We start from the raw sequence: 19424 nt of genomic DNA, 5'->3' as shown, positions 1-19424 counted from the left end.
AAAAGTGAAGAAGGGGGCAACTGCAGGATGGTTAAACCCTGGTCCCCAGGATCATGGAAGGACCCAGCTCTCCAGGTTTCCATTCTGCTCATCGTGCAAGGTGGTGTTTCTCACATCAGCACCAGCCAATGTCACAAGGCCACTGCACACGGTCCCAAAGATCCAGCACAAACATGACACAGTACGAGTGGTGGGAGCTCTGCGTGCTTTGTCTCTGTTTATTATTACAGGAAGCTTTCTCAGGAGCCCTCCTGCAGGCTCACCTCTCCATCACATGGGCCACATGCCTATCTCAGAATCAATTCTGGGAAATGGAAAGGAGACCGCCATTTTGGGACTCTTCTGATGCTCATGATACATCAAGCTTCTCGGCATCAATGTGCAGAGATGGGCAGAGAGCAGACTGAGGGGACAGTGTCGTCCACCAGGGAGAGGAGACTTAACTTGTACATCTTAACTTTGTGCTTCCAATATGTTGTTTGAAAATTGTGTTTCATCAACTTATAGAATCTTTTAAATCAAATGCAATAATTGTATCTAGAATAGATGGAGGTTCACTCAAGCTCTGAATTGCCTACAGATCTATTGGGTTGTCGGAAAAGTCATGACACATTTTTGCAACAAAAAACATAGAAAATATATGTCATGACTTTTCCGACAACCCAATATTTTACAAAAATATCTATTGTCCAATTATGGAGTTAGAAAATGAGTAAGATTCTTATTTGACGACTAGATGAAAGAATGACATTGGAAGGTTTTTAAAAATGGCTTATTTTTTATTGATAAAAAACTCTGTAGTCATAATGCTATGTTATATAAATTAACATTTCAACCTTAACATTATCATGCAGTTTTTACTTAACCATTTGATTTTCCCTAGTGTGAAATTTTAGGCAGATTCCTGAATCATTCAATGGTATATGACTCACCATCATGGTAAATAATAAATGTGAAATAAGACTAATTGTCTTTTTCTCAATTTTTAAGATCCCGACTTTAAGGACCTTGGAGTTTTGAAACCATTACCAGGTTGGTAAAATAGATATTTAATCATGTTCAGAAGCCTTTGTTTTCTGCTATGATATATAATGTTGGTTTATTATTCAAGCTCGATTTTTGTGTTTGTTTGGCATTTTGTTGTTTAGTGTGTGAGTTTGAGATGGGCGGTCCTGAAGGAATTGTGGAATCTATACAAATCATGAAAGAAGGCAAAGCTTCTGCTAGCGAGGCTGTTGATTGCAAGTGGTACATCCGAGCACCTCCACGATCCAAGGTCAGTCTTAAGGTCAACTTGACAGTCAACTCGGGAATTGTTGGTAGCAGGTGTTGCTTTCAACCAAATGGAGATGCTTAGTGCGTTTCAGAGTGTGACCACAAGCTATCGTTTCATTTTGGTTTTGAAATGCAACTTGTCTTCCCCATCCCAGTGTAACTTTCATGTCATAAATAATATGGAGAAAGTGCTGAAGATCATTTGGTAACTTGCAGAAGAGACGCTACTGTAACTCCTCCAAGAAAGGGATTGAAATGTTCTTCGTGAGCTATGGTTCTAAGTATAATTACACATATGCCTTACTGTCGCCTGCAGTTGGTTTGCTTTTTTACCTAAAATCATGTCTGTGGAAGAAACTTTCCAGGGCTTCCAACATCAGGTATCTCTGGGATGTCGAATGAACCTGTGTGAAGGCGGGGGGTGGGGGCAGTGGTGGGCTGGCCCTAGGAGAGCATCAGTGACCCATGGGAGAGTGTGAGGCAGGAAAGGGATGGGATTGGGTCTGCATCCTAGAAAGTGAGGACAGAGGGGTTGACAGTGCAAGCAGACACCCCATGAGGAGGCCCTGGTTGCAACCCCAGGGGCTGAGGCTATCTTATGATGGTAGGCAGATGAAGGGAACAGAAACCACAGAAACAACAGCATTTGGTGGCTGGATATTTGGGATGAGGGGAAATAAGAGTCATTTTTGAGGAAGTTGGCATTTTAGGAAATATTTGTGTCTTTTTCTCTTGATTTCCATAATTTGGAAGCATCCCACACTCTCTGAACTTGCAGTACTGAGGCTCAGAGACCGTGGTCTGGATCCCACTTTACCACATAAAGGTCTCCTCGCATCTGAACAAATTTTTGAAAAAAATTAATTGCATAACAAAGACAGTGACCCCTCCTTTAAAAGAAATCATAGGCTATTGGTGCCTTCCAGCTCTACTCACTGCAGAGATGTAAGGGAGCTAGTTGAAGTTTATTGTGTTCTCTACATAATCTTTGGGTTCTCATGCAGGTCCCATTCCTTTCCTTCCGTTCTGTGGATGAAAGATTGTTTAAAGTTGTTGTGGTTTTTTTTTAGTTTTGTTTTTACTATAGTTTAAAAAATAATAGTTACAGACAAAAACACAGGGAACATATGAGCCCCGCCTTTTTGTCATAGCCCCCATCTTTGTCACTGTCTCTGTTAAAAAAGAGGGTTTTCATGGGAGTGGAACACACACAGTTTTCTTCCCGCTGGTAAATGGGCTGTCTTTTGTACAATCCCAGAACAACAATACACAGTGTACCTGTCTGTTACACAGTTGGCATTCTGTGACCCAACGGGAACGCCACACACTGAGCCAGACAAAGATGGCTCTATTGTGACAGGTTTTCTCTGTTAAAGGTTAGAGGAGAGGAAGTGGGTTTGAATAACTGTGGTGAAAAGCAAGAACTGGAGACGACTGCCTATGCGGGCTTTCTATTTTTATGGAGTGCTCAGCAGCTTCTGAGAATAGATGATCAAAGCCCAATTTAAACTTGAACTGGCTCCTGGTGAACATTTGAATGATAACTGGTGACAGAAACATACTGCACGGTCAAAGTGCCAAACAGCTTATTTGGGGTTTATTAAAATTTATATCAAGTATGTGATACTTCTCAGCCTTTTGACTAACAAAAAATATAATATCTGATATCTGCTGTGTTTGAGGATAGCAATACAGATGGTCGCCTTTAATCAGAATGTGATTAATCCAGATTTCTTAGAATTTGGAATACCAGAATCAGAAAGAACTTTGGAAATCTGTTACTCGTTAGCTCAGTTGACAGATGAATAAGCCAGGCGAGGAGAATGAGTTCTCTATGGGTTAACCATGCGAGGTAGGAACCTACCTCTGTAAGCAGCTACTTGGTATTGAGACAGGTTCCAGAGCAAGGATGATGGGAGGGTAGCATCGTGTCTAGTTCTGGATCTGGTCCACAAAAGAATGTTGGGTGGACCAAGTCATGGTAAGGACTGGAACGCTAGTTCCACGAACGTCAGGCTTATTTATCGGTGCCAAAATAAATGTCTGCCATTCAGTTAAAATGCATGGACAAAGCAAACTGATGTAAGCCTAGAGAAAAAGGCGTGGTAGCAAACATTTGAAGGACTGCCATATGACAGAGGGATAAGACGATAAGGCGAATCTGCATGGTTTGAAGAACTGAAATGTATTGGAATGCTTGAGAATGGAAGAAATAGCTTTTGATTCAATATAGAGTATTTGGTTTTTGTTTTAATAACGGAGCTGCCCAAAGATCAAATGAGATTCCATAACAGGCATCCAAGTAGGATTTGGCAGGGTTTTTGTATAATAATTAAAAAGTCAAGTGCATTTTTGGCATAGATAATATTAAACTGCTTTCAAGACCAAAACTTGATGCATCTGTAATGAGTGACTGCCCAAATAGCTGGTCAGTTAGTAACAATCCTCAAGCGTGGCCCCCGTCTCCTGACTCCAGTCCACTGTGATGTCGCAAACCACGCTATTTGGAGAAACTGTCAAATTTAAGAAATGAAAAGAGATAAGTCAGAAAGACTTATAATTGTGTACAAATGAAGATAATGTAATGATTTTAAGTCTTGGGGGATTAAAACTCTAGCTTTTAGTAATTATACACATTTAAATCCTCAAATTAATTTTTAATATGTTCTCGCTTCAAAAATTTTTTGAATAAGGATAAAAGAAACAGAAATAAATTGACAAATATAGTAAGTAGTGAAGTGTTAAAGTTAATTATGTGATGAACTTAAATGTCGTAGGCAGAATCTCAAAGCTGAAACCCAAGATTTCCAGCCAGGTCCCTGGGACTGTGAATAAGAGAAAATATCACACCCTTGATTATGTGCAAGTCTTGGCAAAAGGGATTTTGCTGATGTTATTAAGGTTACCAGTCAGTTGACTCTGAGTTAATTAAAAGAGTTTACCCAGGTGAGCCTAATCTCATCGCATGAGCTTTTTAAAAGTAGAGTTAGCTCTGGCAGTGGGAAATGGGGACGGCCAACTCAGAAGAACTAAGAAGGTTTTCTTGGAGCTAAAGTGATCCCTGGTAAAGGGTCATCAAGGAAACAGGGACCTGGGTCCTTGGACTGCGAAGGGCTGGGTGTTCAGCCCCATACACCCTTAGCAGACAACACAGCCCAGCCAACAAGCACTTCTAACCCATGCGTCTCAGCAATAACAAATGAGTATTGTTTAAAGCTGCTCCCTCTGTGGTGATGTGTTACAGGGCGAGGAGAAAACTAATACAATAGACACAGGTTAGTAGCTGAAATTGATTATGATAACTGTTAGAGATCTAATGGTTGCATCTGCCTTATTATCTCCAAATATAAAAATTAGGTAAACCAAAGGAACAATTGAACAGGCTAGATAACTCTCAATGAAAATGCTATAGGTCAACTCTGTTTTTAAGTGAAATCTCAGTTTTGTACTATCAGATTTTGGAGGGCTACTCAGATGGACTTTTTGAATACTGGATACTTATCTATGCCTATCAGAAAATCATTTTAATATTGTTACACCAGGATTTGTGGTGAGGTTGTATTTTTTCAACATGTCAGAAAAGAGGATGATGTTTTGTTTTTTTTCTCCAAATTTAAGGGGATGTGCTCTCCAATTCATGGCATATCCTGCCTAGAATGGTAAGGCCTGGCATGGCCGGTCCAAATAAAGCAGAACCACACAAGTCCTGGGCTACACTCTCTTTAGAACATAGCTTTATTTATGGAAGTGTAATGTTTTGAATTCATGGACAGACAGGATTTCTCAGACTGTGGTGCAGTGTATGTCATTTGTATTTATCCTGGAGAAAACTTTCCTGGGGAGTCTTAAATAATTGCCTCAAACAGTGTCTGCTTTCTGTATATCATTGCGATGTGAGGGGAGGAACCATGAATGGTTGGTATTAAATGTTTGTAAATCTATTACTTAGTAAATCGTTAGCTAGATGTGCTTGCTATCCACATACAAATGGGGTTCTGCCCCCACTATTAGTGAGATTCTAAGACAGATATTACTAGGACTTGCTTATATGTTCTGCAGCCTCCCAAGTCCTGCTTAATAAATCATTTTGTCAGCTCAAACTTTGTGATTGATTAGAAAGAAGAATGCATCCAAATGATTCACTGAGAGGAGATTGTAATCTATTTTACTGGAATTATATATGATTCTGTTGATCATTTTCTGTTTCCTTCAGGAGGGAGCCTAAAGAGCTTCCTGTAGTTGTCCTCCTTAAATAAAAACATTGTCAAATGGCATCCTTCCCCTTGGTGATGGCATGGCACTAGCTTTAAGCTGATGAAATATTATTTCAGTCACAGTGCAGAAAGGCTTCTGTGTGATAGTCTGCTAGCGTGAGGACGGAAAAACTCGATCATTTTTTGGGTCACTACCTTTTGCGGTAACAGTTCTGCACCCAGTAAAGCTAAATACCCACTAGCATGTTTTATTTCTCTTCTTGAACGATAAAAAAGATGAAGTTTAAAAAAAATTGAGTACTTCAGAAGTGAATAATAAAATAGAGTGACCAAAATTTTTCACTTCTTCTATAAATAACAAGAATGGTCTTTAAATATCGAAGGTACTTGGGCTTCAGTCATCGCACGTCGTGGAAGACAGCCAGTCCGTCACCTCTTAGGGAAGATATGGACATGCTCTAGAATCAAACGAGACAGCATGCAAATGGGCTGTCTAACTGCAGTGGTATTCCTCTAGAGCAACGGTTCTCAACCTTCCTAATGCTGCGACCCCTGAATACAGTTCCTTATGTTGTGGTGACCCCCAGCCATAAAATTATTTTCGTTGCTACTCTGTAACTGTAATTTTGCTACTGTTATGAATCATGATGTAAATATCTTTTTGTTTTCCGATGGTCTTAGGCGACCCCTGTGAAAGGGTCGTTGGACCCCCAAAGGGGTCGCGACCCACAGGTTGAGAACCGCTGCTCTAGAGAATCACTTTACCTTTTGAGGAAATTGAAGGCAGCCATTTATTTCAGAGGGATGTATTTGTTTTCTATGAATCTCATTTCTATCTCGATTGTCAACATGTTTCCTCGCCCCTTTAGGAAAATGATGTTGCTGTGTTGGCTTGTTTGTTAATTTTGTTGTAGCTTGTTTTCTTTAAGATTATAACTTTCTTTCTGGAATATAAGTCTGAGAATTAAAAAACAAACAAACAAACAAAACAGCGTTCCTACGAGGCTATGTAGGATGATGCTGAGGAGCAAAATGTCAGACAGATCTGAGGTCAGTACTGACCTTCACGGCCTGTGTGACTTTGAGAAAGTTATTTCAGTTTTTGTAAGCCTCCAATTTTGCATTCTAAAATGGTCATGACAAATATTACCTGTAATTCCACAGCACACTGTCTTTGGCTTTTATGTCATAGTTTAGAGTTATATTATAAATATGTTGTTTTGAGAATTATCTCATATACTTTCCTATTGCAAATAACAAAATGTCAATTATTCTGTATAATTATCATTATTAGTGACACTTAAAACACTGGTACATAGGTGAGGTGCTCAATAAATATTGGATGGGTGCTGAACGAATGAAGTCAATCGAGAACACAGAGTGTTTAATCAGTCAGTCACTCAAAGGTACGTCCATTCACATTTCACAAACTGCTTACCATACGTGACACATGGTTGAACGCTGAGAACTTAAAAACTACACCACTGCCCCAGCTTTCCAGGAACACACTGTTTAGAGGAGGTACATATAACCTGTACCTGAAGCTTAAAATATGTCAAAATAATATTTTAGCATTAATTCGTGTTGAGAATAATTCAGCGGTGGTTGGGAGTGAGAGCAGGGCACATTCTTCACTGGGTGTGTTATCACTGAACCAGACCTTGAAAAATGAGGAAGAAGTTGGTAGACAGAGAATGGAGAATGGTTACCTCATGTCAAACTAATGTCATACCCATAAAGGATGGCATTTTAAAAAATGAGCATGTAATGCTCAAAGATAAGAAGGAAAATGTGCCAGTTTATGGTTTTTAATGTGTTTCATTATAACCATCTTGAAACCAGTTAAAGATTTTAGTATGGTTATCAGATTTGTTTCTTTTTCTTTTTTTAATTAAAGTTTACTGGGGTGACAATGGTTAATAAAATTACATAAGTTTCGAGTGTACAATTCTATAATACATCATCTATCTATTGTATTATGTGTTCACCACCCAGAGTTAGCTCTCCTTCCATCACCATATTTCTTAGAAATATAACTTTGACTGGGCCAGACTTTGGGGATGAGCTGGAAAGTTCGTACCTAGGAAACACCCAGCATTTAGAGACTGTTGAAATATCACAAAAGTGTGAGTGGAGATGGAAAATAACTATTCTGAGGGTGAAATTAACAAGGACTATTGCCCAATTCAGTGCAAATGCTGAGGGCAAAAAAAGAAGTTAATCTTAACTGAAATAATAAAACTTTTTAGTGCAAGGCAGGCCATCTGTGAAAAATTTATCTTATGAGATTCACAGATTATGAAATAATTAAAGAAAAGGAATACAGAGTGATGAATAAGTTGAATTTTTAATTTAATGCATGTCTTTAGTTTATACTTGTGACACATTAAATAGAAGGACTTTTTAAGAGAAAATAGCCTATAGGAATTCATGTTAAAAAGAAAAAAAAAAAAGTAAAACACTTAGGAGAGCTTTCTGTGGGGAGTGCCTTTTTTATTCCACAACCGGTCTCAGACCATGTAGGTTTTGTGCTTCATGTCCCTTCACACTGTTTGACATTGCACATTGCATCTCTGTGCCATAATTGAATGGACACATGTTGTCAGCACGGGTCCTCAGTCTTTGCCATTGTAGCCCCAGTGCCTTGAATGGCGTCTGAGACACAGGAAGAGGCTGGGGTAGACATTGCTGCATTGATGGATGAATGCACCAACGCCTTCTTTTTAGATTTACCGTTGGTTGAATCAGTTGCTTGGAGTTTCAGTACACGTTGGAAGAGAGTCAAACAATAACTGTTGATCATAAAAGAGTATGTGTGTGGCAGTGTCATATTGTGGAAGGATTATGACTAGGGAGGTGGAGGGGCCTTATGTCTAACTCAGAATGTATACTATCCAGGCCTGAGTTTTTCCATTTGAGTGTCACAATAGAACTTCATAGAGTTGTTGGGAATATTTAAAAATAGCCAATAAAGTAGGTGGTGCAATAAGTTTTATTCATTAAATGTTAATTTAATTTGTATTTATGTGGACTTAACTAAATGGCTTGATACTATATTATGGTGAGAATAATCAGATTAGCTGCCATTTTTAAAAACATATACTCTACCTCAAAAGTGAAGCAGTGTAACTATGTGAAATAATTTAAACAAAGTGGAATCAGAGGCTACCTTTTGATACCATTCCTGTTTTCCTCTGGTAATAAAACAAATTATTTGTATCCATACATTTTGGGAAGTTAAGTGGAGGCCATGGGACTTTAACAGGGATGTATCAAGAATATTTAGGGCACATTTGTGCTGACCGAAATAAAACAGTGTGGAAGTATAAAAACTAATACCTGATTCCAAATAAGTTTTGGTAAGAAATAAGGATCATTTGGGTAAAAATACTCAGCCGTGGGAAATGGTACATTTACAGGTGGAAAGGATAGTAACCTTTGAAGAAGAAAAAAAAAAACAAACCGTAAGCACGATTTGCACTTACTCATACATCCGTCCTTCTTGCTGTCCACGGGGGAAAGAATAAGGTTGATTGCAATCAAGACGGTCTTGTGAGGCTGAGCAAGAGGGGGGACTTCCGGTACTTACTGCGCTCCCTCCGTATTTCCATTCACGGAAATCACTGTCGCCTCCGTTGTTTTACAGATCTACCTACGCTTCTTGGACTATGAGATGCAGAATTCCAATGAGTGCAAAAGGAACTTCGTGGCGGTGTACGACGGCAGCAGCTCCGTGGAGGACCTGAGAGCCAAGTTCTGCAGCACAGTGGCCAATGACGTCATGCTCCGCACGGGCCTGGGGGTCATCCGCATGTGGGCGGATGAGGGCAGTCGGAACAGCCGGTTTCAGATGCTCTTCACGTCCTTCCAAGAACGTAAGATGCTCGACTGTCTGTCCTTCCTCCACAGTGTGCAGCATGACGCATGTCTCAGGGCTCACTGGTGTGTTCTTCCCGCAGTCTGAGCACAACCCGGGGGGATGGGAGGGGGGGCCTTCACACCTTGTTGACATCGGGGACAGTCTCTTCCCTTCGTTTTGACCCAGTGACAGGCGTTAGACATTGCGTTCTGACTACTTATTCCTGCCTATGCATCATAGCCTTGCCTAGGACACTTCCCACTACTCAATTGGGTAATGATGACGTTTGCCTGTCTTTGGTTTAGCTCTTCCAGAGCCTAGGTAACTCACACAGCAGCCTCTGATGAAGTTTGAGTTTAAATCTTAAAATCCTGCATAAACATATTTGGCAGGCCCTCTTTACTAAGCTTCTCTTGCCGTCCCAGTTATTTCCAATAGGCCTGTGACTGCAGCGTTCCCATTATCAGCACCTATTTAAAATGGCACGAGGAGCGACTCCCAGACTTTTGTGCAAAGCACAGCGATTTTAGAAAACTATGTTCTAACAAATAATGAGTCATATTGATAGATATAAATTTGGAATGTTCTTCAGAAACCCTGAATAATTCATGTTTAATATACATTTATAGAAATAGAAAATAATCCTGAGAAATTCTTGTCTTTTTTCTTGACTAGAATCTGAAGAAATTCAGGCTATAAGATAGCGGATTTGGTGGGTTTTTTAATTTTATTTTATTGTTAGTTTCAGGTGTACAGAACAATGCAATAGTTATCCTTTTCATCCTTTGCACAGAAACAACCCCCCTCCCCCATCTACTGCCCTCCCATCCCTGATATCATGCTTATCTATTACAATTCCATTGATTCCATTCCCACTCTCTACTCCATGAACCGTGACTATATGTATATATAATTATAGTTGACATACATTATTATTCAACATCAGCTTCAGAAATACAGTGCGGTGGTCAGGCTTCTACACCAACTATGAAGTAGTCTCCCTAACAAGATATGAGTCCATCTGGCCCCCTAAAAAATATTTACAACATTATTGATTATATTCCCCAGACTGTCTTTTCTATCCCTGAGGCCATATTGTAGTTACCAATTTGCATTATCTCATCCCTTCCCCTTCTCCTTCATCCCCAGCCCCTCCCAACTAGCAACCCTCAGTTTTTCCTCTGTGTCTCTGAGACTATTTCTGTTTACATTTCTCATTTATTCAGTTTTTTAGAATCCACGTATAAGTGAGATCATATGGTATTTGTCTTTCTCTGACTGACTTATTTCACTTAGCATAATGTTCTCTAATTCCATCCATATTGTTGCAAATGGCACTATTTCCTTCTTCTTTATAGCTGAGTAATACTCCATTGTGTAAATGTACCCTAGTTTCTTAATCCAGTCATCTACCGATGGGCATTTCGGTTGTTTCCAAGTCTTAGCTATTGTGAATAGGGCCTCAATGAACATAGGGGTGCATATATTTTTTCGGATTAATGTCTTGGGTTTTTTTGGATAAATACCTAAGAGGGGAATTGCTGGGTCATAAGGTAGTTCCATTTCCAGTTTTTTGAGATACCTCCATACTGATTTCCATAGTGGCTGCACCAGTCTGCAGATCTACCAGCAGTGCACCAGGGTTCCCTTTTCCCCACAGCCTTGCCAGCATTTGTTGTTTGTTGATTTATTGATATAGCCATTCTGACCGGAGTGAGGTGGTATCTCATTGTGGTTTTTATTTGCATTTCCCTAATGCTAAGTGATGTTGAACATTTTTTCATATGCCTGTTGGCCATCTGTATGTCCCCTTTGGAGAAATGTCTCTTCATATCCTCTGCCCATTTTTTAATTGGGTTGTTTGTTTTTTTGGTGATGAGTTGCATGAGCATTTTATGTATTTTGGATATTAACCCCTTATCAGATATCTCGTTGACAAATATCTTCTCCCATTCAGTAGGCTTCCTTTTTGTTTTATTGATGGTTTCTTTTGGGTGTTTTTACTTCTGATTGCTCCACCAGATTCCATAGATTGTGTCCTTGATAAGGGATTAGAGTGTACTATATTCAGTAGTCCTATTGGTCTTGGTTAAGGATATACTGAGAACGCCTATTTAATAAATGATGCAAATATGGAAGGACTAGCTAATATTTTAGATAATATAATCAAGTTTTTTAATATTATAAAAAAAATCTTCAATTTTTATCAAATCTACACCATAAAATGTAGTAGGGGTCAATTAAATATATATTCTTACATTTCAAATATCAAGTGAACAACAATAGAGGAACCAGAACTCCTTGTGCCTCCTAAGGTTTTATTTCATTAAGCTCAATATAAGCCATTTTTTACAATTGACAAAAAAATATGCACTATTAGCTTTATTAGAAAAGTACAATACACAGCTCAAAGAAAATAGTCTTATGGAAAGCTGCACTGGTTAAAATGCAAACATGCCTGGCCTGCTCTTTTCTGAGTCTTACTGAGGAGGAGAGGAATCAATTGAAGAGGCTGACCAGGAGGCAGAAGCATCTAGAATTGTGAGAAAAGGCCAAAGGAGAAGGAATGTCTATCTTAGAGATTTTATTTTTGTTCAACATGTGATCACTACCTTAGGCTTATGTTAGGTGATATTGATTCATGTCTGAAAGGTAAGATTAGTGTTTGCTGAATTAATTATAGGGAAACAAGTTTAGTCTAATTTAGTAGAACATGTCTAGCTCATAGGAGCTGTGATATTCCAAAGTTGAATGTGTTCCCATCGAGGATGTAGACTCTGAACACAGGGATGAGTTTGGCCTGAAAACCGATTGTCATCTGGCACGAATGCTGTAGGGAAAGTGCCTGTGCTGGGTAGGGAAAGGACGAGGTAACCTCTCAGATCCTTTCAACTCTGAGACTGATTAAGATCTATGAGTCTTTAAAATTTTGCTTATGTAAGAAATGGTAAAAGGTATCATACTGTGCATAAATCATTAGAAATACTTGTATTTGAGCTAAGAGGTAAGAGTGTCCATGCCTATAATTAAATGATCTCTGGAAGGCAGTTAACTGGGTGGACTTTTCAACAGCTGTTCCAGAAGAAACAGGGTATTCTTCCTTCCTTGGAAAAAAAAGCACCCAGCTCTTTATATTCCTAGAGAATAGGTAGATGATTACTCTCATTTGGATGGCAAGCATTACAATGGCGTTCTCTGTGACAATCTCATACATTTACAATAAGCTTCAATTGAAATCAACTTATCTTGCATCTCACCGTCTGTGCTGTTTTATTTACCCAATGGAAATGGGCACATATATGGGCACCCCAAAACAGACCTCAGCATTTTTAACTATTAAATTTATCTTGTATTCTTTAAGAAGGATACCTTACGAGCATTTAGCATTTAAATGTTGTATGAAACAAATAATTAAACGTATTAAACATTGTAACCATATAACCTTTACTTGATCATCACAAACATCAAAAGCTAACAGTGTCAGTAAGTAAAAGGTCCTTTCGAGAGGTTCGAATTATGCCTTAGACATCCTCTATCAAACTAGAGGCTCCAGGAGGATTAAGCGCAGTGACCCTCAGCCATCTCAGCAGGAGCAGAGGAGTGAGAAAGGATTATCTCAAACGGATTTATGGGGTGACTTTCGCTGAGCAAAACCCAGTGAATTTCATGCCAAGTCCACAAGGTTTTGGAGAAAATCATTTCAGCAGAAGCACTGTCAGTTTGGAGTGAAAGGGCCAGAGAGATCCAAATAAAAGGAGGTTGTCGGAACCCCCAAATCCTAATGGCATGAAGCAATCTGACAAGACTACACAGCTGCAAACGTATGTTACCTTTTATGGGAAAGGATGACTCAGGGAGTAGAACCAAGAGTCTGGAGGGCGAAGTCCTCAGCTACCGAGGGTTAGTCCCGGAACATGAACATGAAACATAATCCACAAAAATCCGCCATTTCCCCTGCTGGCTTTCAAGACTGCTGTGGACCCATGGCTCCTATTTACGCTTCCTTCTCCCTTTTGTGAACCAGAATTTCCATACCTGTGAGCTCGTGTCTGTCCCACCATTGTGTGTTGGGAGTGTTGGGGCAGCGAGCTCTCATGAGTACGTACATGGAGCGGAACTACCGTGGGGCCTGGTGGGCAGGCTCCTTCAAGGGCCGCTCCCAGGAGCCCAGCCACACCTCATGTAGACGGTGAGAGTTTGGACTTTGAGTTGATGCTGTAATGGGGTGAGAACTCTTGTGAGCCTTGGGGAAGGGGGATGTATTTCGCACCTGTGAGGGAAATGAAGCATTGGGGGCCAGCAGGTGGACTAGGATGGGCAGAATTTTGTGATGACCCCAATAGTTCCACAGTGTACAGGCCTCATATATATCCCTTCCCTTGAGTGCAGGAAAAACCTGTGAATATCGTGGATTATCACTCCATGATCATGTTACATTATATGGCAAAAGGGGTTTTGCGTAAGTAGTTAAGATCCCTAATCAGCTGACTTTGAATTAATCAAAAAGGAGTCTTCCCTGGTTGGTCTGACTATACACAAAAAATATTGATATTAATTTTTATGTCCTTTTCAAAGAGGGTCTAAATGTCAGGATGGAAGACGTCAGAATTCTAAGCTGCTGGCCTTAAGGGAACACACTGCCATGGTATAGAGAGAGCCATTTTGCAGAGCATGGTGGGTGGCCTTTAGGAACTGAGAATGTCCCCCAGTTGACAGCCAGCAAGAAAGCAGGAACCTCAGTCCTACAACCCCAAGGCGCTGAATTCTTCCAACAACCTGCATGACCTTGGAAGAGGCCTCCATGCTCCAAATAAGAACCCAACCCAGGCAGCTTCCTCGATTTTAACCTAGTGAGACCCTCAGGAGAGAACTCAGCCCACCGAGACGTCTGACCTACCTAACTGAGATAATAAATGGGTGTTGTGTTAAGCCAGTAAGTTTGTAATAATTTGTTAAACAGCAATAGAAAACTAAAACATATTCATTTAATATGATGGGTAATCCAAATCTCAACCTATGTATGTTCCTTAATATATTACTTAAATATATTATTTAATGTATTACTATTTATTGATGTATTGCTATTCCCAAACTTGGTAGTTCAGGAGATCTGGCAGAATATAATTGTAGACGATAAAAGAAAAATCATCACTCCAGCATCAGCTGGACCCTGAAAGTTGAGTCTCTGCTACTGTTATATTAACCTAGTCATCGACGAGTTTTCATTTTGGTATTACTGGGTTCCTCCCTTCATTCTCTTGTTCCTTCGGTATGCGTGGAAGCACCCAGGTTCTGCAGGAAGGTGAATAAGATGGCTGCTCCTCCTCAGGTGTCACCACACTCACTCAAATTAAGTTCAAGTGTGTTTCTGGTCCTCTGTCGCACACCCCCACTATGCACTTCCTCATTTGCTTTACTGAATTATCCACACTAACGCTGTATTTGAAGAACCCCGACTCACCTCTCGTAGAGTTTGTTTTTCCCCAGCAGTTGTTTATGTTAGTCGGGTCTCTACTCTCCTGTACAGTGATAGATTATTGCTCAAAAGTCATTGCATTCACTGTATACGTCATCAAGGAGAGACAATATTATGTACTAGGAAGCAGTACATAATAGAGGAAGGAATGTTACCAATTATAATATTGACTAAAATGTAAATTGACATTTTACTGATAGAGATCTCCAGGCCTCACCATTGTGAATTGGTGTATTTTAAAAAGATGAAGACCACTTTATTAACACAAAAAATATTTACTTATGTATGTCATACAACAGCATAAATACTGGATGGCATAGCTTTAAATATCTACAATACACAAAATATGCAGAGGAAATTGTTGAATATGTGTCGTATTTTTGCACATCTTTCTAAAGTAGATATATACAGTGTGGATATGGGAAAATATCACTGTATACAAGTATACAAAGTTAAAATATGCATTAATATTTTTAACATAATTAAAATAAAACATAACTAACAAACATAATTAATTAATATATAGTATCTATTATATATGTAATATACATGTGTAGAAGGCAATGCAATTAAAATATTAACAGTGATTAATTTTAGGCGATGAGGTTTTTTGCTTATCAGTATTTTCTCATTTTTCTACATTGCATATTATTTGATAAACATTTTAAAACTAATAGAAATAATTTGATAAGATTTTCTGAAGAGATTTATTAAATCTAAGACAATAAAAGTAGTATACACTTTTTATATTGGGATAATTAAGACTCATCTATAATAACAATAGAGGATTTCTGGGAGGGGTGATAACGATGTCAACATTATTTTAGAATAAATTCTTGTAGAATAATTTCTACTGTCTTTGTAATGTCGCCCCTATTTACCTCCAAGACACACTCAAGGGATGGCGTATTTACTGCATGGCAGAGGCTGATGGCTGAGCCCAGGACTCTCCAAGGTCCTTAGTACCTTGCAGGTAGCACCAGCCTTTTCTCTCGCAGGTAGCATGAGTGAATCTTTGAATTAGCTCTAATATTTTACCTGATGTAAATAATTAGAAAAGGTTGCTTGTGGCACATCACACAGCAAGTTGTGACTCAGGAACTGCCAGGGTGTCCTGGATGAAATATTTGGTCGCTTTTCCACCCCCGAGATCTCCTTCACTTTTTCCTTTTCTGTCCTTCCCTGCCCCCAATGCCATGTCGTACGTTACAGGGCAGCTGTAAGTTTTAAATATATGTGTCAGGCACATAGCACACAGTCAATAGGCGGTGGCTACAATTGTGTCTATTTGTGGGATAATAGCATATTGACACGTTTAAGTTAGCAGTTCCTTGCTTTCAACTATAATAAGGCTTTCGAACAAGGGAAAATGATATAAAATTTTATAATCTGCCACAGACCCCTCCTTCCCGCTCTCCCTCCCTTCCTTCTAAACATTTAGTTGAGTCCAAATGGACCATAAAGAAAATAACTGTCAAAAATGTCTTAATATACAAAGTTAATTCTTGTTGGACGTTTATCACTGACTTGCTCAGTTAAATCAATGAAAATATTGTATGCATATAGATATGTAGTTTAGTGGAAGAACTAAAATTTAAAGTCAATTTCATCAAGTAGTTTGTTTTAGGCTAAAACAATCATCTTAATTTAAATAACTGGGCTGCCGTGTTTGTTTATTGAATTAGGAAATTTTGCAGAACTGTCACTGAACGTTTGAGATCAACATTGTCTTTGGTGAAGTTGGGGGTCTCCTGGGGATCCTGTGGGTAAGATGGAAGACAGCGCGTTTCTTGTCATTTGGGGTGGGATTCTTAGGTATAATTTATGAGTGTTTTGGTCTCTTTCATTCTAGTTTTACAGCTCCTGTAGTTTATGTGTGTCACTGAAAATAGGCAGTGCCTGTGTGTCGTTTGGAGTTAGAAATCTAATATTCTGAATTGGTAGCCTTTGAACTAGCAGATCTCAAGACCGATGCTACGGCCACCCGTTTATACTTGGCTCTAATCTTTCCTGCAAATCCTCCTTTTGGGAGTTGGCATGTTCAACCATGAAACCAAATACAGCACCTTAAACAGAACCGTGTGTCTAAATGAACAACTGCTGCAGATATGTGTACACCGGTCATGACCACGAAGCCCGAGCCAAATGTCCGAGTTCTAATAATAATCAGAGCTCAGACCCGAACAAGTTACAGCATCCTCCTTATTGTAACTGTAGTCACGTCTAACTGCACACAATTACTAAATCGCGTAGCTCACCCAAGGAAGACATAATCATCGTATAAAAATGTTTAATAATTTCTTGGACTCAGGTAGTAATGGTTAAATCATGATGTTGCTCATGCCCTCTGTGCAGAAAGAAATGGTCTTTATTTATGGAATATCATTTTCTCATGAAGGTGTTTCTCTTTTCTTAATAATATGTTCTTTGGAACAGTAGGAATATGCGATTTTAGCAGAAAAATGGGAAGGAATCTAATGGGAGTGGTAATAAATCGAAGTTTGTGAATAGACTTTCTTGCATTAAAAAAGATTAAAATATATGTCAATATACTGGATATTTTGACTGATAACTAAGTCATATTGGAACATAGAGTTTTAGAAGCAATTATTGATTTTTGGGAAAAAAATATGAAGATGATAAAGGAGACGAGGAGAAGATGCACAAATCTATTTCTGGCTTCAAATCGGATCATCATTTTTCAAATAAAATGCCATTTCTTCTAACTGCATAGCCTGAGGGCCATTTTAAGTTGAAAGGATTACAGCAGGGACATTTTTTTCCATTTATTTTGGGAAAAACAAAACAAAACATTTGTTTGGGGGTTAATTCTGATGGCCACATATATTTAAATTTTTTTGCATTTGCATTTTTTCTACAATTAGAATGCCACTGTTAAAAGTGATACTCAGTAGCAAACTATACATACTTGTGATTTTAAGCTTTGTTCCGCCGTGTCAGGCGAAGACAGTGGTCAACTCCAGAGCACCTTGAGTGTCAGGAAGTTTTAATAAACAAGTGTCTTCAACACTGATCAAAGTTGAATTCAGGAAATGAAGCAAGGGCACGTCCGTGTCCTCCAAGCTGTTTCCTCCTGCTGCTGCTTCTCCACACGGTTCTGTGACCACTTCCCTTCCAATTTCAGATTGGAGAAATAATGAAGCATAAAAAAGAGCAAGAGTAGACGATCCAAAGGCGTGTGTGTGTGTGTGTGTGTGTGTGTGAGTGAGATCACACACATGTATATGAGTGTAAGTGAATGTGTGTGCATGTGAGGCTGTGCACACACAGGCCAGCACAGAGGTGGGTGAACTTCTGACAAACCTCAAATTAAAGAAGTTAAAAAGAAACGGTTGTAAGGAAAGCAAGAAGCAGGGAGAATGTGGGTGGAGAGGAGAATTGGGATCCCGGCTGGGCGACATGGGGGAAGACATTTGACTTTAAGCCCCATGTTGTTATTTAGATAACGAAATGATTTTTAAAGGAAAAGATCAAGCATCACTTCTATTTCCAAATATTCTTGATGCAGTGTGAAGCTCTTTGACGTTGCATCGACCCATGTTAGTTTTATTCACCATAAAGCACAGGGACGTCAAAGATCAGTATTTCTGAGAGAAACCTGCCGTTTTAATTGACATTTGGTTTTACTATTTCCCGAACCATATTTGTGGGATTTCTAGATTTAGTAAGAAATGGGGAAGAAGAAAGAACTGTTAGAATGAGCATTCGTGGCTTTAGCATTAAAATGGCAATTAAAAATTAAAAACCCCTTAAATTGGAGCAATATTTACATGTGACACAGTACTGAAAATGATGATACACCGTGATTAGACCCCTAACATCATAGCATATAGGTTTTATGATTCTTTACTAAAATTTTAAATAAAACTTCCTTTGTGTCGGGTAATGTGGCTCTGTTCTCTCTTGTCTTCCCTTAGCTGATTCACACATGCTCAAAATTCCTTTGTTTATCTCCTGTTAAAGTTTCTATTTTTTTTAAGAATCAGGAATAAACAGATATAAACGTTGTGTACCCCAGGTCCATTCATGGTTTAAAAGCTTCGTGATGGATTGAAACGCAATTTCACCAAATTACGGTGCACGCTGCCACCTTGTGGTAAGAATGGGGACATATGCGGGCTTAAAAATAGAACCCAAAAGAAAGCCAAGGCCCTGGAAGCTGCGTGGGTGCGGCACTCGCTCTGTATCACTTCCTTAGTTGCCACTTGATTACAAGAAAAACTTAACATTGAGTTTCTTCCAGATAACTTGAGGAAGTAAGGGGCTGGTTTTTAAGAGGCAATAGCTTTTGATATGTGTATATTGAGTTTCTAAGTAGAATAAGTTCTCGACAATTTATTAGAAGATGTGCTTTGTCAGTAATAGTAAAAGAGCAGAGTAATGATGCTGAGCTTTAGTTTCTGAGAATATTCCAATTTGTACTGGATTAAAAGAGCACAGCATTGAAGGTTACGTCTCCGTCAATACAGGGCCTTCTGCTCTCTGGAACATAGCTCAGGGGTGCAGTCTGGCCAGTTAAACTTTTGCTCAGTACGATTAATGCGTTAAAATATCTATTGACTATTCCCTACAAGCCTGA

General features: G+C 39.1%; 1 protein-coding gene across 1 annotated transcript in view; it reads left to right on the top strand.

Moving 5' to 3' along the window:
• The window catches only part of NETO1 (neuropilin and tolloid like 1), a 90143-nt gene that overhangs the window by 63082 nt on the left and 7637 nt on the right, over window positions 1–19424 (top strand). The window contains exons 5-7 of the mRNA XM_019632258.1: window positions 991–1032; window positions 1149–1276; window positions 9136–9364. Of these exons, the coding sequence (XP_019487803.1) occupies window positions 991–1032; window positions 1149–1276; window positions 9136–9364 (399 nt within the window). The remainder of the gene's footprint in view (window positions 1–990; window positions 1033–1148; window positions 1277–9135; window positions 9365–19424) is intronic.

The sequence above is a fragment of the Hipposideros armiger genome, unplaced genomic scaffold (assembly GCF_001890085.2).
Source record: "Hipposideros armiger isolate ML-2016 unplaced genomic scaffold, ASM189008v1 scaffold_1112, whole genome shotgun sequence".
Taxonomy (NCBI): Eukaryota; Metazoa; Chordata; class Mammalia; order Chiroptera; family Hipposideridae; genus Hipposideros; species Hipposideros armiger.
The sequence above is the reverse complement of the archived record's forward strand: the minus strand, read 5'-3'. Positions and strand labels throughout refer to the sequence as shown.